Source organism: Ranitomeya variabilis, chromosome 2 (assembly GCF_051348905.1).
Source record: "Ranitomeya variabilis isolate aRanVar5 chromosome 2, aRanVar5.hap1, whole genome shotgun sequence".
Lineage (NCBI taxonomy): Eukaryota > Metazoa > Chordata > Amphibia > Anura > Dendrobatidae > Ranitomeya > Ranitomeya variabilis.
This window is the reverse complement of record NC_135233.1, coordinates 95,511,762-95,536,639: the sequence shown is the minus strand read 5'-3', so window position 1 is coordinate 95,536,639 and position 24,878 is coordinate 95,511,762. Positions and strand designations below refer to the sequence as shown.

The 24,878-nt window shown below is 48.0% G+C and overlaps 1 protein-coding gene across 1 annotated transcript in view; it reads left to right on the top strand.

The window, feature by feature from the left end:
- The window catches only part of PAPOLG (poly(A) polymerase gamma), a 63,848-nt gene that overhangs the window by 29,687 nt on the left and 9,283 nt on the right, over nt 1-24,878 (top strand). Inside the window, exons 11-17 of the mRNA XM_077282753.1 lie at nt 4,400-4,520; nt 9,159-9,243; nt 10,178-10,231; nt 10,658-10,777; nt 10,949-11,058; nt 19,870-19,994; nt 20,080-20,255. Coding sequence (XP_077138868.1) covers nt 4,400-4,520; nt 9,159-9,243; nt 10,178-10,231; nt 10,658-10,777; nt 10,949-11,058; nt 19,870-19,994; nt 20,080-20,255 — 791 coding nt within the window. The remainder of the gene's footprint in view (nt 1-4,399; nt 4,521-9,158; nt 9,244-10,177; nt 10,232-10,657; nt 10,778-10,948; nt 11,059-19,869; nt 19,995-20,079; nt 20,256-24,878) is intronic.

Here is a 24,878-nt window from a genome sequence, read left to right as displayed (position 1 = left end):
TTTATTATTTGCACACAACTTGGCGATACAAGTGTGGCCAGAAAGTAAGCGTATTATGAAATTCACTGATTAAATGAGAGAGACTCGGTTATGGGATAATCCCAAATTTCCACACCATAAAAATCTACAGGACCCCATTTTCTGGAAGCAGTATGGAATAACACTTGATGATCAGAAAATTAAAATTTTATCATTTGATCAAATTCATATAAAGTTTGGGATCCGATTTTTCTAGATATTTGCAAATGAGATGTGCCATAGTACACCAATTTCCATATCCTAGGATGTGAATATCCAGCTATCCATTCATAGAGGTGCTAACAACTCAAGGACCCACAAGTGTAATATCCTCTCTATATACCATTCTATTAAACTCTAGAATCGCTTCTACTCAACTTGCTGTAGAGAGTAAATGGCGGCAATTAATTCCTTCTTATCACAGATTATCAGTGGGATGGTGCCCTAGAGGCGCATACGATGGTGTCGCCAGCCGCAATTAAGAAGTTAATTCAACTATATATCCTACATCAATCTTACCTGACCCCAATTAGACTAGTAAGTGATGAATGTTATAGGTGTGGGGAATCGGGAGCGGTTTTCTGGCATCTTATTTGGAATTGTGGGATAATACGAAGATACTGGAGTGAAGTTATCACTACATTAGAACAGATAATTGGGATATCAATTGAATGTGGTCCAGAGATGTGTGTCTTGGGTATTGTGGATGAAGAAATGTGGTCGCACTATGATAGGATATTATTATTATACTTTTTTTATTGCGCCATTTATTCCATGACGCTTTACATGTGAAAAGGGGGCAAATATAGACAAATACAATAAACAGTGCCTTGTTTTTGCTCATAACAGGCACAGAAGGAGAGAGGACCCTGCCTGCGCGGGCTCGGTCTACAGGGGATGGGTGAGAATACACTAGGAGAGGGTAGAGCTGGTCGTGCGGCGGTTCAGTAGACTGAGGATCACTGCAGGTTGTAGGCTTGTCGGAAGAGGTGGGTCTTCAGGGTTTTTTTGTTTTTTTTTTCAAGCTTCCTATGGTAGGTGAGAGTCTGATGTGTTGGGGTAGAGAGTTCTACAGTATGGGGGAAGCACAGGAGAAGTCATGAATGCGGTTGTGGGAAGAGATAAGAGGGGAGTAGAGAAGGCGATCTTGTGAGGATTGAAGGTTGTGTGTAGGTAAGTACTGGGAGACGAGGTCACAGATGTATTGGGGAGACAGGGTGTAGATGGCTTTGTATGTCATAGTAAGGGGAGAGGCTGGGCAATAGCGGGGAGACGGGTAGATTAGTCAGGCAGCAGAGTGTAGGATGGATTGGAGTGGTGCTAGAGGGGAGGCCAGAGAGTAGGAGGTTACAATAGTCAAGGCAGGAGATAAGGTCATGCACTAGTGTTTTTGTGGTTTCATGGTCAAGGAATGCGCGGATCTGGGAAATATTTTTGAGTTTGAGATGGCAGGAGGGGGCAAGGGCTTGGATATGTGGCTTGAAAGCGAGGGCAGAGTCGAGGATCACCCCGAGGCACCGACTGGGGAAAGCGAGCAGCCATTGACATTGCTGGATAGGTCTGGTGGAGGGGTAGAGTGAGATGGGGGGGGGGGGGGGGGGAAGATGATAAATTTTGTTTTGTCCATGTCCAGTTTTAGAAAGCGAGCAGAAAAGAAAGCTGAAATAGCAGACAGACATTGTGGGATTTTGGTAAGTAAGGAGGTGAGGTCAGGTCCGGATAGGTAGATCTGCGTGTCATCGGCGTAGAGATGATACTGCAAACCGTGGGTGGGATTCTATGAGCTGTCCCAGGCCAAAGGTGTAGATGGAGAAGACCAGGGGTCCTAGAACTGGACCTTGAGGAACACCGACAGACAGGGGGAGAGGTGAGGAGGTGGTGTGGGGGAGGGAGACACTGAATGTCTGGTCTGTTAGATATGACGAGATCCAGGATAGGGCCAAATCTGTGATGCCAAGAGATGAGAGAATCTGTTGCAGGAGGGAATTGTCCAGAGTGTCAAAGGCAGAAGACAGGTCCAGGAGGAGGAGGACAGAGTAGTGTCACTTGCTCTTGGCAGTTAGTAAGTCATTGTTGACTTTAGTTAGGGCAGTTTCAGTTGAGTCATTCAATTGAGGATATTTCTCCAGGAGGTTATATTTATTGCTAGGAAAGCAACATAGCACTGAGATGGATGGGGGGGGGGGGACCTCCCAGTATTAATCAGTGGAAAAAATTAGTGAATGATATAACGTATTTTTCTGACCATAAGACACACTTTTTTTCCCTCCAAATTTGGGAGGAAAGTGTGGGTGCGTCTTATGGTAGGGATGTAACGTGTGGAGGGGGGCAGCGGCGAGTGAGATCGCACTTGTGGTCCCACTTGCAGGAGGCAGAAAAATGTCCCCGCTGCCCGGAATCAGCGCTGCGGAAACCACATGGTCCCGATGATTAAGTGCAGTGAATATTAATTAGCCGCTTCTCCGCCCACCTGTCAGCAGGGAGCAGCAAATGAATACTCCACTTAAGCAGCGGACACATGGTTTCCCCAGCACTGGATTCCTGCAGCGGCTGGGGAGATCTGTGTCCAGTGGAGGAGGGGGCAGCAGCAGGGGCCAGAGGGGACAAGAGCACCGCATACCTGCCTGGGCCGGATGCTGAGTGCTGGGCATAAAGACCTGTGTGATGTCATGAAGTGGGCGGGCTGAAGCGTCACATGGCAACACAGAGCCCTCCCTCTTCTGATGTCATCACAGGTCCTTCAGACTCCCCACTAGAATCTGCAGGCTTCCTCTTATAACCTGTGGTGTGGAGAGGCAGGGAGGACTCTGTGTGTGCAGTCATGGGATGCTTTTACCTCACCACAGTGTGGGGCTGGCTGCCACAATTAAGAGGTTAGTCTTTACAACACACCATAAAGCACTCTGCCACTCCTTTGGTGAACTATAACTCCCAGCATGCCATAGGATCTGCAGGACATGCTGGGAGTTATACTTCTCCCATGGGATTTTAAAGCAGAACTCCAGTGTTATTTTCCAGTGCTGGAGTGGTGCTTTCAATATAAGCCCTGTGCCCCCATTCTTATACTCACCCTCCAGCGTCTTCATATAGTACTTAACAGACACCACACTGGTCCCGCAGCTTCCAACATATACTACTACTATATATAATAACACCACATATAATAGTATGTTATTTATGTTAAATATTTTACCACATTTTTTTGCTTCAAATATTTTTTTTCCCTATTTTCCACCTCTAAAACCTGGGTGCGCCTTATAGTCCGAAAAATGCGGTAATACCATATGAGAATATATTCTATAGATAGAGGATGTCCATAGGAGATGGTGTGATTCACCCCCAAAATCGAAGGCAAGCTTCAGCCTCCGGCATCAGGGGTTTATCTACAGCATTCTGTAATGCTGTAGATAAGCCCCTGATGTATCCTGAAAGATGAGCAAAAGAGGTTAGATTATACTCACCCAGGGGCGGTCCCGCTGCGGTCAGGTCCGATGGGCGTCGCGGTCCGGGGCCTCCCATCTACTTCTTCTTGTAGTCACGCTCCGGCGCAGGCGTACTTTGTCTGCCCTGTTGAGGGCGGAGCAAAGTACTGCAGTGTGCAGGCTCTGGGCCTCTCTGACCTTTCCCGGCGCCTGGGCACTGCAGTACTTTGCTCTAGCCTCAACAGGGCAGACCATGTACGCCGGAGCCGCAGCGTGAATACAAGAAGAGGACGTCATCGTAGGAAGATGGGAGGTGCTGGTCCGGACCACGACGCCCACATCATACCGGGACAGCCCCTGGGTGAGTATAATCTAACCTCTTATCTTTCAGGATGCATCGGGGGCTTATCTACAGCATTCTGTAATGCTGTAGATAAGCCCCTGATGCTGGTGGGCTTAGCTCACCTTCGATTTTGGGGTGACAGGTTGCCTTTAACTCACCTATCCCCAAATGCCATGACTTCATCTATCTTGCGTTACAAACCCTGATGTGTTCCTTTAAACAAATGGAATGTGATATATGATATATGATATACATAGACTAAAAGAGTGTACTTCTGATATGGCCCTGATTGGTACGTGTTCTGAATTTTGATAAAGAACTAGTTAATTTAATTGACGGTGCAATGCTTCATAACGGAAAAGTCCTAATATACAGTACTATGTTCTAATGTTTACTTTTTGTTTACTGTTATTGAGTGTGATGTTACATCCATGTTGTATTAAATGGATAAAAGTAACTGTTTAAATCATTCTGATCTTATACCATGATATTATGTTTGTAACTTTATCCTGTGGAATCTTTCAATAGAATTTAAAAAATAAATAAATGAAAAAAAGTTATATATTGCGAAGTATAAAGATGTTAAATAAATTTAATTCCTCTCTGCTTCTTACAGGTAAACCCAGCCGACCGATATCACCTCATGCCTATAATTACGCCTGCATATCCTCAGCAGAACTCTACATACAACGCATCAACCTCAACCCGCACCATTATGGTGGAAGAATTTCGACAAGGTATGGGCCTTGTGTTGTACTTAAAGTGGAAAGTCAGACCCTTTTCTGACTTTTACGGATGATTATTATTTTTATTATTATACATTTTTATAGCACCATTTATTCCATGGCGCTTTACATGTGAATGGGGCAAATTTAGACAAGTACAATAAACATGAGTAAAACAATGCGCACACGCAAGTACAGGAGGATAAGTACAGGAGGAGAGGACCCTGCCCGCGAGGGCTCACAGTCTACAGGGGGATGGGTGAGGATACACTAGGAGAGGGTAGAGTTGGTAATGCGGCAGTCCAGTAGACTGAGGATCACTGCAGGTTGTAGGCTTGTCGGAAGAGGTGGGTCTTCAGGTTCCTTTTGAAGGTTTCCGTGGTAGGTGAGACCCTGATGTGTTGGGGTAGAGTTCCAGAGTGTAGGGGAAGCACGGGAGAAGTCTTGTATGCAGTTGTGGGAGGAAGAGATGAGCGAGGAGTAGGGAAGGAAATCATGAGACGATCGAAGGTTGCGTGTAGGTAGGTACTGGGAGACCATGTCACTGATGTATGGAGGAGACAGGGTGTGGATGGCTTTGTATGTCATTGTTAGTGTTTTGAACTGTAGCCTCTGGGCAATAGGAAGCAAATGAAGGGCCTGGCAGAGAGGAGAGGCTGGGGAATAATGGGGAGACAGGTGGATTAGTCGGGCAGCAGTGTGTAGGATGGATTGGAGTGTTGCTAGAGGGGAGGACAGAGTAGGAGGTTGCAGTAGTCGAGGCAGGAGATAAGGGAATGTACTAGTGTTTTTGTGGTGTCATGGTCAAGGAATGCACGGATCCGGGAAATGTTTGAGTTGGAATCGGCAGAAGGAGTCAAGGGCTTGGATATGTGGCTTGAAAGAGAGGGTAGAGTCAAGGATCACCTGGAGGCACCGAGCGTGCGGGATCAGGGAAAGTGAGCAGACATTGATGGTTAGGTCAGGTGGAGGGGTAGGGCGAGGTGTGGGAAAGATGAATATTTTTTAATTTTTTTTTAGAAAGCGAGCAGAAAAGAAAGCTAAAATAGCAGACAGACATTGTGGGATTTTGGTCAGTAAGGAAGTGAGGTCAGGCCCAGATAGGTAGATCTGCGTGCCATCAGCATAGAGATGATATTGTAAACCGTGGGATTCTATGAGCTGTCCCAGGCCGAAGGTGTAGATGGAGAAGAGTAGGGGTCCTGGAACTGAGCTTTGGGGAACACCGACAGACAGGGGGGCGAGATGAGGAGAAGGTGTGGGAGAGTGAGACCCTGAATGTCCTTGTAGATTGTGAGCCCTCGCGGGCGCGGTCCTCTCTCCTCCTGTACCAGTTATGACTTGTATTGTTTAAGATCATTGTACTTGTTTTTATGTATACCCCTCCTCACATGTAAAGCGCCATGGAATAAATGGCGCAATAATAATAAATAATAATGTCCGGTCTGTTAGATATGATGAGATCCAGGATAGGGCCAAGTCTGTGATGCCAAGAGATGAGAGAATCTGTAAAGAGGGAATGATCCACAGTGTCGAAGGCAGAAGACAGGTCCAGGAGAAGAGGACAGAGTAGTGTCGCGTGCTCTTGGCGGTTAGTAGGTTGTTGGTCACTTTAGTTAGGGCAGTTTCAGTTGAGTGATGTGATCGGAAGCCAGATTGTAACTGGTCAAAGAGGGAGCAGGAGGAGAGGTGGGAGGACAGTTCAAGATGGACATGCTGTTCCAGTAGTTTTGAGGCGTAAGGGAGAAGGGATATCGGGTGATAGCTGGACACAGAGGATGGGTCAAGGGAGGGTTTTTTGAGGAAAGGTGTGATTGATGCATGTTTGAAGGATGAGGGGGAAGACAGTTTGTGAGTGAGAGGTTGCAGAGTTGTTAGGGTTGGGTTGAAGACTTTTGCGAGGTTAGGGATAAGGTTGGACGGGAGTGGGTCAAGCGTGCAAGTGGTGAGATGTGATCTTGACAGGAGGGTGGAGAGCTGATCGTCTGTCATGGTGGAGAAGCTGGCATTGGAATAACAGGGCTGAGAAGTCAAGAGGAGGGGCATTGGGGGCTGTGGGCCAAAGCTTTGTCTGATGTAATCGATCTTCTGCTTAAAGAAAGAGGCAAAGTCTTCAGCAGAATTGAGGAGAGGGAGCAGGTGATGGGGGAAGGAGTAGAGAATTGAAAGTGTTGAAGAGCTGTTTAGGGTTGTGAGTCAGGGAGGATATGAGAGATGAGAAGTAGGTGGTTTTGCGGCAGTGAGAGTGGACTTGAAGCTGGTGAGGGACTGCTTGTATGCGATGAAGTGCTTAGCAGAACAAGATCTCTTCCATCCCTGCTCCACGACCCTGGAAGCCCGTCTCAGTTCTTTGGTCAGGCTGGTCAGCGAGGGCTGCCTGATTGTACGAGTTTTGCTATGTGTGAGGGGGGGGCGGCCAAATCAAGTGTAGCTGTTATTGTGGTGTTATGAAAAGTGGCAGCAGCATCTGTAGCATGGAAGGAAACTATGTATGAAAGAGGGAGAAGGGACTCGGTGAGTGTATATTGAGCTGTTTGAGATTTCTGTGAGGGTGGGTGAACTTGTGGAGTGGGGATTGCGCACGAGGAGAGGAATGAAAATGTCAGTAGGTTGTGATCAGACAGGGGGAGGGGTGAGTTAGTGAGATTAGTAAGGGAACAGATGAGGTGAAGATGAGGTCCAGTGTGTGGCTATCTTTGTGGGTGGCTGCGAATGACCATTGAGTGAGACCAAACGAGGCAGTGAGCAATTTAAAGTTTAGAAGCAGCTGAGGTGGAAGTGTCAATGGGGATGTTTAAGTCACCCATGATGATAGTGGGGATGACAGCAGAGAGGAAATGAAGCAGCCAGGTGGTGAAGTGGTGGAGATGGCTAATTGTGGGGGGCGGTAGATGACAGCCAGCTGGAGGTTGAAGGGGGGGGGGAAGTAGATGCGGATGGAGTGCACCTCAAACGAGGGAAGAGTAGCATGGGGGGGTAGTGGAAGTGGGGTAAAGGAGCAGGTATTGGACAGGAGCAAGCCAACCCCTCCACCACGTTTGTTGCTGGGGCAAGGGGTGTGAGAGCTAATATGCTGTATATGGTGTGTGTGTATGTGTATATATGTATATATATGTATGTATGTATATATATATAGATAGATAGATATATAGATATATATATATATATATAGTTATATATAGATATATATAGTTATATATAGATATATAGTTATATATATAGATAGATATATATATATATATATATATATATATAGATATATATATATATATATATATATATATATATATATATATATATATATATATATATATATATATATATATATACATATACCGTATTTTCCGTCGTATACGACGACTGGGCGTATAAGACGACCCCCCAACTTTTCCAGTTAAAATATAAAATCTTCTTAAAAGTCGGGGGTCGTCTTATACGCCGTATGTCGTCTTATAGGGCCGGTGACTAATGTGCCTTTTGGGGGGGGGAGTGGTCCTGATGACGAAGAGGGGGCATCTCACAGGAAAGTGTGAGTGGAGTATCCCCCATTACCTCATTGTAGCTGCAGTGTGGGGTGCTGGGGAGCGGCGGCGGCCACCGCCCCACAGCACAGCACCCATGCGGCACAAAGAGGAGCAGCAGCTGCCGCCTCTCCCCAGCACAGAGACCCCATGCTGCAGCTACAATGAGGTAATGGGGGATACTCCACTCACACTTTCCTGTGAGACGCCCCCTCTTCGTCATCAGGACCACTCCCCCCCCACCCACCATATACACATTGGTGTCTGCACTCGGCGTACAAGACGGCACCCGGCGTATAAGACGACCCCCGACTTTTAAGAAGATTTTCAGGGGTTAAAAAGTAGTCTTATACGCCAGAAAATACAGTAGATATATATATATATATATATATATATATATATATATATATATATATATATATATATATATATATATAAGCAGTATATAGAGAAAATTGGTTTCCTTTCACTTTCAGCCTTCACTATTGACAAACCACCAGTCGCCTGCAATTATGGAAACCACTGCCGGTTGCTGACATCTGTGTTGTTAAAATGCCGCCATCTGTGATTGACGGGCATTTAAATGGCTAAACAGCAGCCATCAGAGCTAGGTCCGGTCATTGCTGTTACAGGTGCATAGCCGTCATCTACCCGATACAGGATGGGGTCTGGTCCTGAGTATGCTCTGTATATGGGAGACTGAATTAGTAATAACTATTGCATCCTATGTCACAAAGGGGATATCATATTTTTGGAATATAAGACACACCCAGGTTTAGACAGAAGAAAATGGCAAGATCATTTTGCTTATTAATTAAAGCTCTACTGGCTGTGTAAAGTCGAGGGGTCCGTTATCACTAATTTTAACTTTTTAACGTCCCTGACTTTGATTCGGGCTCACACACTGAGCTCACAAATCGTGACTGATTTGATCATTCATCATGTGCCTTAACGGCCACGGTTACAGCGTTGCTTTGGCCACGACTGTTAACCAGTTAAAAACAGCAGGATTTAACAGTCCAGCCAGAATGGTGTAATTGAATTGTCTAATTTACTGTAAAAAGTGTTGTTGACATTCATGTAGATGTCTCAAAAATTGATTTTATGAACTTGTCCCCCCTTCCTCAAGGTCTTGCTATCACAGACGAAATCCTCCAAGGCAAAGTGGACTGGTCTAAATTGTTTGAACCACCCAACTTTTTCCAGAAGTACAAGTAAGTTTGTTCCAAAGCTCCTTGAATTAATTATCGCGGTTTTTCAGCTTGCAAAAAAGTTTATAACACAGGCTGAGCATCATTTTTATCTAGTAAAACAACTGAAAAAGCAATAGCTCATTAAGAATAAGCTTTTAGGTATTTGTGCTTATTGTTTGACTGTTTTAAATGATTACTCCCATGGCTTAAAATATGGCAATTATCTAGGATATGCCATCACTTTATGATCAGAGGATGTCTTACTACTGGGACCCCAACACACTCTGACTGCAGATTTGGGAATCCCACTGCCCCCCCCCCTAGTGTATGCATTATGCACATACTTTGCATGTAGTGTTAACATGTATGGGATATATACATATGTCTGGCCAGTACACTTGTTTGGCTCAGACTAGTGACATGGCGGTCTAGTGGGCATGTCTGACTAGAGGGCGCAGACTCGCTCCATATAAGTGTATGGAAAGCGAGGCAGCGCCCACTGGCCAGGAGTATGTATAACTCGTACATCTCCTTTGGTCCCAGCTAAGACTGTGGAATCCCAGCAGCGTACAGTGCGTGTGCTGGAGGGATTCATAAGTCTGCAGTCACACTGAGTAACTGCAGACTTATCGGTTTGATCTGGACAACCCCTTTTAAAATAACCTGATTAAGCAATGCAGCCCCTTCTGTATTACCGGGTACAGCTGTGTCCTGGCTTCACTGAATGGGCCGACTGCCAATCCCTGTGCAGTGGGCTGCTGCCGAGGTCGCAGAGCTGCTGCCCCTTCATTTTGCTATGGGTTCTAGTGATCAGACCCTTTTCAATCATGAATTGCAGCAATGTGCCATCACATGATGGGAAGAAGTTGGGAGTGCCTCTGTATCTTATAGCAACAACTTTATTTATTCTAGAGGTTTTTTTTAATTTTAATTATTCTTAAATTCTTAATTTTAGGCACTATATTGTCTTGACTGCCAGCGCATTCACAGAGGAACATCATCTGGAATGGTAAATGCACACACATATGTTAACTAAATGCAGAATCTTCATTATTTATATTCTAGGCTAGGAAAGGATTTTAGCTGCATGATCACAAAACCCTCCCATAAGTTGTCCACTTGTATAGGAATTGTATGACATTACTGATGGTGGCTCTTAGGAAAAAAAAAATCTTCAAAAAAAAAAACCATGTATAAATTATTTCTTCAGACTTGTAGACTGAACCCTTTACTGCCCTTATTTAATGCCACAATCACCATTTATTGGGATTTAGGTACTTGTGGCCTTCTCTTCTTCTAATCCTCCTTTTGGGCACAGATTTACTGATGGATACACATCCACCTTCTGGTATAACTGCATTTGCAGCTGATTCCTGCAAGTCTAAATGTTTTAAGACGAGCATGCCGCTCATGCATGAACTGTTTTGTCTTGTAGGGTTGGCTTAGTTGAATCAAAAATCCGTGTTCTGGTTGGAAACTTGGAGAGGAATGAGTTCATTACACTTGCACATGTAAATCCTCAATCTTTTCCTGGAGGTCCAGAGCTCTGTAAAGAGTAAGTATTTCTATGTAGTAGTTTTATTACTGCTTTATATCAATATGTTGTGAAACTTCATAAGAGAATGATCACAACTGAAAATGGAACATAAGGTTCATTATTGACTTTCGATGGGTGACAGTCTGGTAGTGTCCATCGTCACTTGTACTTTTTCCTTTCCTCTTTCAGTAATGAGTACATGTCGATGTGGTTCCTTGGAATCATTTTTAAGAAGGTGGAGAATGCTGAAAGTGTTAACATTGACTTAACACATGATATCCAGTCTTTCACAGACACAGGTGGGTGTCCTTCTATGCTCCATGCAAGGAGTAGGTAGATACGAATTGGTTGGGGTATTGCAGACCACTCAATATGTTTGCACAGGGCTTTGGTGTTCAAAATTTTACATTCAAAGTGAACCTGACATCAAGTTTTTACCCCTTGAAGTTAACAGCCCCTTAATAATGCCTCGAATATCCCTAAATGAGAAATTTGTATAAAAGCTATGTTAAACACTCACTTCAGGCAGGGAGAGCGGGAACCACTAGCCCGGTCCTGCTGTCAATCAATGCTGCAGCCTTGTGGCAGCATGCCCACAGCATCCTGGAGAGGAGAGGGTGAAGAAGTGGGCTGACTTCTTCTCTGCTCCACCCATGCAGTAGAATTGATGAACAACGATCCTGAACTCATCTACTGACAGAATGCAGGGAGGACCGGGGGGATTCAACTTTTTTTTTTTTTTTTTTTTTTTTTAAACGTTTAACATTAATAGAGGCATTATTTTAAAGGGAACCGGTCATCACGATTTAGTGTGTTTAAAATAAAGGTATGGTCATGGTAGCAAATATATGCTGATTTAAACCCTTATTGACGTGCGCCATACTAGTACTGCTCTGCGGGAATTGCGTTCCTACAAATAGCAGTACTAGTACGGCACACCGATCGCGCGGCCTCACTCTGAGTTGTGCGGCGATCGGGTGCCAGCTGTATTTGACAGCTGACACCAACGATCGGTGCTGGCACCGAGCGCGGGCATTTAACACCTCTGATGCCACTGTCAGTAGCGACAGTGACATCGAGGGGGGCATTGCGCAGGGAGTGGGCAATCGCGTTGTCCTACAGGGAAGGTGGCTTGTGAGCGCCTGCTGAGAGCCTCCATCCCTGCCTGTCAGATCCTGATGAGATACTCTGCACTACAGAGTATCAGATCAGCGATCTGATACTATACAGTGATGTCCCATCCTGGGACAATGTAAAAAAGTAAGGGAAAAAGAATTGTAAAAAATATATTTTTTTAAACAAAATAAAAAATCCCAAGCAAAAGCTGATGAACAGCCCTGAGGTCAAAGAATCAAATTAAAGAAATCAGAAAGTACCCCTATAAATTTTTGATGGCATAGATAAAACTAAAGTTTATTAATATTAATTAAAACCATGAAACTACTACTACTAATTAATTTCACAAAAAACACAAACAACCGTGCAATCTAATACCACCATGCGGCTGATGAACCTATATAGACCTACCTGTGGAGGTTGGCACCCTAGAACATAAATACGAGACTGGCGCCCCCACTCAGTGTTGGCTGACCCTATATCTCCTATGCTACACCCTGATTATGGAGTCTCATATAAGCCAGCATTTAGACAGAACCACAAGATATAGATAGGATACAATAACACTACATGTGTATGTATATGAATGCACATACACATGTGTATTGACTTTACTGTGGCAGGGTGAGTTGCATGGACACAGACAATGGTGCAAAAAATAATAAGTGCTCGTGAAAATACAAATACCTCTCTCACTGTGCCCTGCTGCTGTAAATGCCTGCCTAACTGTGGAGGTTGGCACCCTACTTTACAGCGGATATGGCGCCCCCACTCGTCGGCAGCTATCCCTAGAAGTCCCTCCCGGTAATTGGATGCAGGGCTACAGGGGTTTGACCTATATCAAAATAGACATATGAAGCAAGATAACAGAATTCAGCTCCCATCTTCAGCTGAAAACCACATATATATGCGTGGACATAGTTGCAGGGAGTGAGAGAAAGTGATACTCATCAGAAGATGTTGATTAATCCGCCTCTACGCGTTTCACCAAAGCGGCTCATCAGGAGGCCTTGATATATAGATGCTTCTCTCACTCCCTGCAACTATGTCCACGCATATATATATGTGGTTTTCAGCTGAAGATGGGAGCTGAATTCTGTTATCTTGCTTCATGTCTATTTTGATATAGGTCAAACCCCTGTAGCCCTGCATCCAATTACCAGGAGGGACTTCTAGGGATAGCCGCCGACGAGTGGGGGCGCCATATCCGCTGTAAAGTAGGGTGCCAACCTCCACAGTTAGGCAGGCATTTACAGCAGCAGGGCACAGTGAGAGAGGTATTTGTATTTTCACGAGCACTTATTATTTTTTGCACCATTGTCTGTCCGTGCAACTCACCCTGCCACAGTAAAGTCAATACACATGTGTATGTGCATTCATACAATAACACTACATGTGTATGTATATCCTATCTATATCTTGTGGTTCTGTCTAAATGCTGGCTTATATGAGACTCCATAATCAGGGTGCAGTATAGGAGATATAGGGTCAGCCAACGCTGAGTGGGGGCGCCAGTCTCGTATTTATGTTCTAGGGTGCCAACCTCCACAGGTAGGTCTATATAGGTTCATCAGCCGCAGGGTGGTATTAGATTGCACGGTTGTTTGTGGTTTTTGTGAAATTAATGTTTGTAGTTGTTTCATGGTTTTAATTAATATTAATACACTTTTAGTTTTATCTATGCCATCAAAAATTTATAGGGGTACTTTCTGATTTCTTTAAAATAAAAAATACCTAAAGAAAAAAGACTTTTCCAATAAATACATTTATGTAAAAAAAAACAAAAAAACTATAAAACTGTCCCACAAGTTAACCCATTCAGTGAACACCGTAAAAAAAAAAAAAAAAAAAAAAAAGGTTGTGGGTTGTGCTAATCGCCTAGGCAGGTTAACGGTGCAACAATTTTTTTATTTTTTTTATTTTTTTTTCTCCTTACACCCATGGTCTTGCAGCAATTCTGGGTAGATGGTTGCAATGCAATATCCCCAGTCCACAAGATCCCATCCTGGGGCCAATAGTTTACTGCCCCCATACCAGGCAATACCCACTGTCTCCCAATTTTGGTTGGTACACTTGCACAAAAGTTTTCTCGATCGCCACATTGGGGGACACAGGACCGTGGGTGTATGCTGCTGCCACTAAGTAAATACAAAAAGGTGTCCGTAGGAGGCACACTGCGTCTGTGTTTACCAGACGTTCTTATTTTTATTTTTACTTTTAACTTTGCGCAAGAGGATGAAGGGGGCAACGGACCCTTTTAAGGGGGCCGATCTCCCCCGAAACATCGACAGGCGAGCACAGCGAGTTTACTCCTCGTACCTTTTCCTGCAACGTGGGATGTTCGGCCATGGACTAGCCCTGTGAAATCCTAGGAGAGCGAACCCTTACGATACACAGAGGCCACCTTCCCATGAGCACAGTCCGGCCGCCTTCCCTCTGCTCCACCACTGAAGAACAGCGGTGCTGCAAGGAGCTTCCCAGTCCCACTCCACCTCCTCATCAAGAGGGTTGCAGATCGAGGTTGACTGCATCTCCCCCCCCATACCTCGCCTGAAGAAGATCATAAGCAGTGAGTCTAGCTGGGGTGGGGCTCCCGAGCGCACCGCGGGCTCGGCCGCATCTTGTGGATGGGCACTGCTAATTTAGTCCCCGGCTTCGGCCTCAGCTAGGCCGCGTTCCAGCGCGCGTCACGCGTGACTGCCCACCCACCGGTTCAGCGCTTCTCGCACACTGCGAAAAGCGCCCCACAAACTCTCGGCGGCCATCTTGGGACAACGAGGAGCCTCAATGCCACCTTCTCCCCCCAGGTCTCAATGCGGCATCTGGACACAGGACCTGGGTAGCTGCGATGCACGCTGACACAGGCCCTCATACTCATGCACAGTGCTCCGCTTTACTAGCTGCACAGGTGCCCCACAGCCCTGCACGGAGGTTAACAGACAACATGTCTCAACACAAAAAATCCGCAAAAAGTGTTCTTCACTTCTTGCTCCTCCTGTCAGGCTGCACTACCAAGCGGGCATACTACTTCGCTCTGTAGTGCTTGTGACCCTAAATGTGCTCATGAGCCCCCCGCCGCAAACGAGCCCACGGTGACCAGTCCCCCTGAGTGGGCTTTGTCACTTCCGCAATCTATGGCTTCTTTGACTAAAGCTATTGAGTCCCTCTAGGATCCAACCAGGAGCAGGACCACTAATCCGCCTATTCAGGAAGCTTCCCCTATGGCTGCGGAATCTTCAGCCTGCAGGGGCCGCTCTCATTCTAAGCACAAGTGGCCATCTAGGAAGCGTGTCCGTAGCTCATCCCCCAGGCACTCTGGTGCCTCGACGTCCATTAGCTCCGCTTCCCGCTCTCGCTCCCCAGGCACCTCTTCTGACCAGGACTCTGATCCTGAGTCTGATGGGCCTCTAGATCTGGAGTCGCCAGGTTATTAGAGCACTATAGATAGTCTCATTGAGGCCGTCAACCAGTCCTTTCAGGTTAATGAGAAACCGCCGACCTCCAGTACGGATAATTCGGTGTCCTTCAAAAGGACCAAACGTACTCACAGGGTGTTTGCCAATCACCCGGAGTTCCAGGACATAGTCCAGCGACATAGGGAGCTTCCAGACAAACGTTTTCAGGGCCAGAGATCTCTGGAGTCCAAATATCCTTTTTCTCCTGATCTCCGAAAACAATGGACAGATTCCCCTCCTGTGGATCCTCCTGTCTCACGTTTGTCCTCTAAAACTATCCTATCCGTGCCGGACCTATCTTCTATCAAAGATCCCACAGACTGCCTAGTTGACAGTCTCTCCTGTTCAGCTTTTGAGGCTTCAGGCTCGGCACTCTTTCCCTCCTTTGCTGCTACCTGGGTAGCCAAAGCCGTGACTTGTTGGTCACTCTCTGCATAAGGCCTTTCAGAACAGTGACCTTGCTTCTGACATAGCGGAGCTAGCAAATCAAATTTCCTTGGCTGGCGATTACTTAGTAAACGCTTCCCTGGACGCGGCGAACTGCTCTGCACTTACGGCTTCAAATGCTGTGGCGATTAGGAGAGCGCTATGCCTGAGGAACTGGCGAGCGGACTCCGTATCTAAAAAGTCCCTCACGTCTCTGCTATATCTCAGTGGCCGTCTTTTTGGTGAAAAGCTGGACAAACTGATTCCAGACGCTACGGGGGGAAAAAGTACTTCCCTTCCCCAGCAGAGATTCAGGCAACCCTTCCGACGACAGCCGCAGGCTCGTTTTCGTCCCTTTCGTGGAACTTGCGCATGGCATTCCTCAGCCAGTTCCCCTGGTTCGGGGCGCCGCGCCGGCAGAGACAAAAGCCCTCTGGCTTCATACAGGCCCAACCATTCCTGGAGGGGCCGCTCCACACAATTTAGGTCCAGGAGATCCAGACCCCAACCATCTTCTTCTAAATGACTCGCAATCTCGTCCGGACGGCACCAGCAAAGTAGGCAGACGCCTTCTCTTGTTTCGTCATGCCTGGCTCGCAGTCGTTCACGACGAGTGGGTCAGGTATCTGGTGTCCACCGGTTACAAAATCAATTTTTCCTCTCCCCCTCCAACCCGGTTTTTCGCTTCCCGCCCTCCTGAAGCGGGAATGCGCGCTCGGGCTTTTTCCCAGGCCATCCAGTCGATCCGACAAGACTGAATGATTGTCCCTGTCCTAGAGGACGAAAGATTCTGCAGTTTTTATTCAAATCTGTTTATGGTCCCCAAAGAGGATGGAACAGTAAGGCCCATCCTGGACCTAAAGCTCTTGAACAGATTTGTCAAAGTCCGTCATTTCAGGATGGAATCTCTCCGTTCCGTCATTGCCTCAATGGAACACGGCGAATTCTTAGCATCCATTGACATCCGGGATGCGTACCTCCACATTCCAATCTTCCCACCTGATCAAAGTTTCTTCGCTTCGCCGTCGGAGAGGAACATTTTTAGTTCATGGCCTTGCCTTTCGGCCTCGCCACCGCCCCCAGAGTTTTCACTAAGGTCATGACGGCTGTTATGGCCATTCTGCATTCTCGGGGTCTAGTCGTGCTTCCCTACCTAGACGATTTACTGGTCAAAGGCCAATCTTTCCGAGCCTGCGAGGAGTGCGTCCGCATTTCCTAGGATACTTTCTCGGCTGGGCTGGTTGATCAATTTAAAAGTCCTCTCCTGTTCCAGCTCAACAGATCTCCTTCCTGGGCATGACCCTGGACACCTCTCTAGGGTTGGTGCTTCTTGCTCGGGACAAGGTCCTGGCTCTTCAACAGGGGGTCTGGAAGCTTCTTCGATTCCATTTGCGCAACTACACCTCCGTCACCTCCAGCACGCTCTGCTGGACACATGGGACGGGAGCCCGTTTTCCCTCGACCAACTGTGTCCTCTCTCCCCTCGGGTCAAGCAGATACTCCAATGGTGGATGCTCCGATCCTCTCTTCTCCAAGGGAAGTCCTTCCTCCCAGTCCATTGGCTGGTAGTCACTACTGATGCCAGCCTCCTAGGCTGGGAGCGGTCTTTCGCCATCACACTGCGCAGGGAACCTGGACTCATCACGAGTCTCGTCTTCCAATCAATATCCTGCAGATACGTGCGATTCATCATCTCCTTGCAGGCCGCCCCATCCGTATCCAGTTGGACAATGCCACGGCTGTGGCTTATATAAATCATCAGGGGGGCACCCGCAGCAGAGCTGCAATGCGCGAGGTTGAGCACATCCTTCGCTGGGCCGAACACAACCACTCTGTCATATCGGCCGTTCACATTCCAGGAGTGGAGAATTGGGCCGTGGATTTCCTCAGCCAGCAAGGACTTGCCTCAGGAGTGGTCTCTCCATCAGGACGTATTCCAACAAATCTGCCTTCGTTGGGGTACTCCGGACGTAGACTTGGTGGCTTCTTGGTTCAATACCAAGGTACCTCAGTTTGTGGCCCGGTCCCGGGATCCCAGAGCAATCGGGGCGGACGCGCTAGTCCTTCCTTGGAGTCAGTTTCGCCTTCCTTACCTGTTTCCCCCCCTGCCCCTGCTTCCCAGAGTCATCAGGAAGATCAGGTCAGAGGGTGTCCCGGTAATTCTCATTGCCCCGGATTGGCCTCGCCGGGGCGTGGTATGCAGTGCTGGTCCAGCTCATCGCAGACATTCCTTGGCGCCTCCCAGATCGTCCAGATCTACTTTCTCAGGGCCCGATCTACCACCAGAACTCAGGGGCTCTGTGTTTGACGGCTTGGCCATTGAATCCTGGGTTCTGACTCAAGCGGGTTTTTCCCGTGAGGTAGTTTCCACCTTGATCAATGCACCAAACCGGTGTCATCGTGCATCTACCATCGGACCTGGAGGATCTTCTTTGAATGGTGCACAAGCAGAGGTCGCCCTCTGATGGTTTTCAACATCCCTACCATCCTGGATTTCCTCCAATCCGGTCTGGACTTGGGGCTTTTGTTGAGTTCACTTAAAGGGCAGGTCTCTGCCTTGTCAGTCCTTTTTCAACGAAAAATTGCTTCCAAACCTCAGGTCAGAACATTCTTTCAGGGAGTCTGTCACGTGGTGCCTCCCTACAAAGTGCCTCTAGAGGCTTTGGACCTTAATCTGGTCCTAGGTGTCCTTCAGGAATCTCCCTTCGAGCCATTGCAGGACATCTCTCTACCACTCCTTTCATGGAAGGTGGCCTTTCTCGTCATGGTTACCTCGATCAGACAAGTCTGAGTTGGCTGCTCTCTTTCCTGTCGGACGCCGTTCCTTACGTTCCACCAGGACAAGGTGGTTCTCAGACCGTCCCCTACTTTCCTCCCAAAGGTGGTGTCTTCCTTCCACCTCAATAAGGATATCGTACTACCTTCTCTTTTCCCTACTCAATCGCACCGCGTAGAGAAGGCTCTTCACTCCTTGGATCTTGTTAGAGCTCTCAGGAAGTACGTGTCCAGGACGGCATCTTTTCGACAGACTGATGCTCTGTTCGTGCTCCCGGCGGGACACCGGAAGGGACTGGCCGCTTCGAAGTCGACAATCGCCAGATGGATTCGGTCGACTATTCAAGAGGCTTACTGCGTCAGAGGCAAGCCTATCCCTGCGGGCCTCAGGGCACGCTCCACTCGGTCGGTGGGTGCTTCCTGGGCCATTCGGAATCAAGCGTCTGCAGAGCAGGTTTGCAAAGCTGCGACCTGGTCTATCCTGCACACCTTTTTCAAAGCATTACAATGTCCATTCAGATGCAAGCCTGGGTAGGCGTATTCTGCAGGCAGCGGTAGCGCACCTGTAGACAGCAGGTGCCATAAGTTTACACTGTTGGGTTCTTATTTCCCACTCAGGGACTGCTTTTGGACGCCCCACGGTCCTGTGTCCCCCAATGTGGCGATGGAGAAATAGGGATTTTTGTGTACTCACCGTAAAATCCTTTTCTCCGAGCCACTCATTGGGGGACACAGCACCCACCCTTGTTTTGGCTTGTTGCCTATGATTGTTTTTAGTCTCTGACATGTTGTTCCTACGGTTAAATTTTGCTAATCTCCTACTTCTTTGCTACGAACTGGTATTATCCGGAGCCAGTGGGCGGTGTATTCTGCAGAGGAGGAGCTAACCCTTTTTGTATTTACTTAGTGGCAGCCTCCTAGTGGCAGCAGCATACACCCACGGTCCTGTGTCCCCCAATGAGTGGCTCGGAGAAAAGGATTTTACGGTGAGTACACAAAAATCCCTATTTTGCATCCTCTTGGATGTAGTGAAAGCAGCTCTGATTGTTCTGTCACGAGATCCCTGTGCACAATGTTGTGCAATCCCTGGAAAGCCAGTGCCGATAACTGAGTATGTGTTATTATTTTACAAGGGGGGGAACGTGATGATTGACTAAAGTATTGTCTGAGTAGTAGACCACCCCTTCAACTATTCTGTTTTTTAAATCATTCTTCACTTCTTTCTTTTTTCGCGCCCTTCTAAAACTTTTACACCATACTGACTGTAATAATAATTCTCTTTATATCGTGGAACATCATACTTTTTTTTTTTTTTTTTTTTTTCTTTCTCCTTTCCAGTCTACAGACAGGCTAACAATATTAACATGCTGAAAAAAGGAATGAGGATTGAAGCTACTCACGTGAGGAGGAAACTGCTCCATCTGTATGTTCCCCCTTCAGTAACCTTACAGAGGAGGAAGAAGGTAGTGAAGATTTGTACCTTGACCTACTTCTTGATACATATTGTTTTTGTTTTCTTTTCTTTAATCACTTTCGTTATCTTCGCAGCAAAGTGTTCCAGAAATCGGCAAGACATATTCAGGTATTTTATCCAAGAGATCGTCCTTGGATGGTAACTGTCTGGACAGCTCTAGAGATACAGACACAGGCACCCCATGTGAGTCTCCAACATCTTGCCACAAAATGTCTCGATCAAACAGTCCAACTCTGCCAGAGGTTCACAGGTGAGAAGACCTCCTCCCAATCTAAAACATACTGCATCGTCAATGACATACACTTTTGTCAATGACTTTATGAAGCTGTATGGTTTCATCTCTTTGGTAGCCGCTTGGGTACTCGCCTGTACAGGAGGGCTTATATCAAAACAGCATAACGTTTGTCTATGATAAACTTTACAGCTCCAACACAAAAACCGCTTTTCTCCAGTACAAATGAACAATACACTCACTTCCTCAGGTGCAATGGAACAGAGTAGCAGCCTCACCGATCTCTGTATGCCTGGCAGCATCAGGTCAAGCATTTTAAAGGGAACCTGTCAGCAGGATTGTGCACAGTAACCTACATACACTGTCAGGTTGGTGCCGTTATACTAATTAAAATGATACCTGGGTTGATGAAATTCATCTTGTGGTTGTTGTTTAATCTTTATTTGCAGTTTTCAGTTGATGAGATTCTCGTGCTTCAGGGTGTCCTGTGCGCATGGCTTTTTGTGGTGCTCTGTTTACTTATTTGCCTGTATGGCTTATGACCGGTCACTGATCCCTCACTGACCTGCCCCCTATTTTACATACTGCATAAAATAGTGTTTAACAAAAATCTTAATCAAAATGGTGCCAGCAGCTGCACCTGCGCACTAACATCATTTGGAACGCGATAGATGCTACTGCGCAGGTGCCGCCACCACTGCCATCTCTAGCAAAATGGCGGCGGTGCCTGTGAAATAGCAATGATCGGCGATCAACTAGATGCTACTGCGCCGGCGGCTCCATCTTGATGGAGCCAATTTATCTTTTTTTCTCAAGCATAATGGCACCTGCGCAGTAGTATCTATTGCCTTCTGAATGATGCTACTGCGCAGGCGCGGCCGCCAATGCCATTTTAAAGGGAACCTGTCACCCCCAAAATCGATGGCGAGGTAAGCTCACCATCAGGGGCTTATCTACAGCATTCTGTAATGCTGTAGATAAGCGCCCGATGTTACCTGAAAGAGGAGAAAAAGAGGTTATAATATACTCACCCAGGGGCGGTCCGCTGCGGTCCGGTCAAATGGGCGTCTCAGGTCTGCTCCGGTGCCTCCCATCTTCATTCCATGACGTCCTCTTCTGGTCTCTGCGGCTTCGGCGCAGGCGTACTTTGTCTGCCCTGTTGAGGGCAGAGCAAAGTACTGTAGTGCGCAGGCGCCCGGCCTCTGACCTTACCGGCGCCTGCGCACTGCAGTACTTTGCTCTGCCCTCAACAGAGCAGACAAAGTGCGCCGAAGCCGCGGTGCGGAGACCAGAAGAGGACGTCATGGAATGAAGATGGGAGGCGCTGTACCGGACCTGAGACGCCCATCGGAGCGGGACCGCCCCTGGGTGAGTATAATCGAACGTCTTTCTACTACGCCTCATTGGGGGACACAGACCGTGGGTGTTATGCTGCTTGCCACTAGGAGGACACTAAGTGATACAAAGAAAGTTAGCTCCTCCCCTGCAGTATACACCCTCCTGCTGGCCCTCAGCTAACCAGTTCTTGCTTAGTGTCTGTAGGAGGCACTTGGGTCTGTTTTCAGACCCCAACTTTCTTATTTTAATTTTTATTTTTATTTTTCTGTAAATTTTTATTTTTTATTCAACGGAGTGAAGGGGGCGACGGATCCTTTTTTATGGGACCCGCTCTCCCCCGAACCAGCAACAGGCGAGCACGGCGAGTATACCTCCCCGTCCCTCTCCTGCGACGTTTGGAGCACGCCGATTTTGGGGCGACGGTTCCCTCCTTGGTTCCGATCTCCCTTCCCCCCCCCCCCCTGCAAAACGGCGAGCACATAGAGCCTGGCTCTAATGTTCCTCTCCGGGGCCCGACAGACAAGGCCCACATTATATGGCGTTTGCACACTTCCATCTGGAAGAAGAATTCTCTCCATTCACCAAGGTGCATGGATTGAGAGCGTACACTCACTGTGTCAAGGGGACCTGCGCATCTGGAGGCTGTGAGTACATACCCCCCCCCCCCTCCTCCTCCCTTTCCTCCACGCTCCGGAGCTCTTCAGGAGGATGTTCTGGCGGCATGAGGTACGGTCCGGGTCCCTGGGGAGAGGCGCCGCCAGCAGGGGTCAGCGGCGGTTAGCGGCGCTCCATCGCGGCCGACACCGCGCATCGCCGGGCAGGCCCTCAAAATTTAGTCCCCGGCTTTCCAGCCGGACTAGGCCGCAGTGATTAGATCCGCCCACGGCCGTAACTCCGCTCCCTATATCGGCGCTTCTCGTCTGGGACGAGAGGCGCCCTGCAGATCTCGGGGGCCATGCTTCCTCACGCTGCCTGCCTGGAAGATGCGGTCCTGGGGGTGCCACTGGCCGGTACGCCAGCGGCAATCATTCGGCGCGCGGCCCGCCGACGCGCTCCACCGGCAGGCTCCATAAATTTAGTCCCCGGCTTTTGCAGCCGGACTAGGCCGCAGTGAAATCCCTTTCAGGAGCGGAGGTGTTTTCATGGTCCCGATGGGCTGAGCTTCGTGGATGTACAGAAGCCCCCTCTCCATGGTCCGGGCAGCCTCCACCACTGTGAAAGCGGACAAGGAGGCGAACGGTTCCTCTCCACCTCCCTAACAAAGGGATGATGGATTGAGGTTTATCTCTCTATCCCTGCACCGTCCACGCTGCAATACCCGACATCCGCGGCGGCTCCATGCCGGGACGCGCACCGTTGGTAAGTGGATCCTGCCAGCAATGGGCTTCTGCAGCGGGATATTGACAGGCAGTCTCAGACTTCCCTGTGGCCACCTCCCTGAGGTAACGCTCCAGCCGGCTAACAAATTTAGCTCCCGGCTTCGGCCGATGTGTAGTCCGCACCTCCAGAAGCGCACTGTGTCGCCTCAAGGCGGCTTAGCCTTTTTTCCCGGCGCTTAGCGCCTGACGCGGAAGCGCTCAATTTTCTCGAGCAACGGGTGACCACCCCTAACTCTTACGCTGACGCCGGCGGCAGAAATTTACGCCCCGGCTGGGGCCTATCATGGAAGTTTCGAGGCTCCGCCCACATCGTGCCTGTAGCTCCGCCCCCTAAATTGGCGCTTCTCGCTCGCTGCGAGATTTTACCTAAACCCGCATGACCAGTATTCCCGGTCTTAAAGTCACACGACCAGTATTCTCTGGTCTTAAAGGCACGTGACCAGTATTCCCTGGTCTTAAAGGCACGTGACCAGTATTTCCTGGTCTTAAAGGCTCGTGACCAGTATCCCCTGGTCTTAAGGGTACGTGACCAGTATCCCCTGGTCTTAAAGGCGCGTGACCAGTATTCCCTGGTCTTAAAGACACGTGACCAGTATTCCCTGGTCTTAAAGGCGCGTGACCAGTATTCCCTGGTCTTAAGGGCGCGTGACCAGAATTCCCGGGTTTTAAAGGCACACATCCAGTTTTCCCTGGTCTTAAAGGTACGCGACCAGTATTCCCTGGTCTTAAAGGCGCACGACCAGCATTCTCTGGTCTTAAAGCCACACGACCAGTAATCCCTGGTCTTAAAGCCACACGACCAGTAATCCCTGGTCTTAAAGGCACACGACCAGTATTCCCTGGTCTTAAAGGCACACGACCAGTATTCCCTGGTCTTAAAGGCACACGACCAGTTTTCCCTGGTCTTAAAGGCACACGACCAGTTTTCCCTGGTCTTAAAGGCACACGACCAGTTTTCCCTGGTCTTAAAGGCACACGACCAGTTTTTCCCTGGTCTTAACGGCACTCGACCAGTATTCCCTGGTCTTGAGGGCACCATGACCAATCCGAAACTGGTCATAGATGAGGAGCCCTCTGCCGCCGATCCCAGTTTATCCCAGTGTAACTAGTTCCCTCAGCCTATACTCCCTCGTAGAGCTTTTGCCATCCAGTCCGGATATGCGATTCACTGGACAGAAGCCTCTACGCGGGACGCTATGCCTGGTCTGATTTTTAAGGGCGACAGGCACTTTAAAGGGCGCCGGTCTCCCCACACCATCAACAGACGGGCACTCGAAGGCCCAGGCCTAACGCCAGACAGCCTGTCCTGTCCACCCGGAGACCTGTACTCTGTGGATGTACAGAGGCATCCGCTTTTTCGGGCGTCTGAGCACCCCTCTCTGCATCACCACTATTTAACAGAAGATGCAAGTAGGCGAATTTCCCTCTCCACTTCCTTGTTAAGAGGATGGTGGATCGAGGCTCCTAATTTTTAACTCTGCAATGACCTGATGGAAGCAGCGGCGCATTCTGCCACTCGGCAGATTAACCGGGTACAATCTCCTATGGGTTACCTACCAGTATCCCTGCCCGATATGTCCTCAATTAAAAATGCCACGATCTGTCAAATAGCATCCAGCCCTTTAACCTCCCTATCCGCCGCATGGATGCTAGAGCAACGGTCTCCTGCTTAGAGTCCTTAACTACTTTGATTCACACCAGTATCCCTTTCCTGAAGACAGTTCAGCTGGTCAATCATATTTTTGAGCGGGAGACTAACGAAGAATCGTACGTTTCCGCAGCCCCGACCAACAGTAAAAGGGTTGTCCAGGACAGTCTAGATCTAAGGGATCTTGGTTCCTAAAAGGGGGAACGATAAGTAGGACCGATCCCAGACCTCAAACTTCTAACAATCTTTTCACAAGGTTCTTCTTCTTCTTCGAAT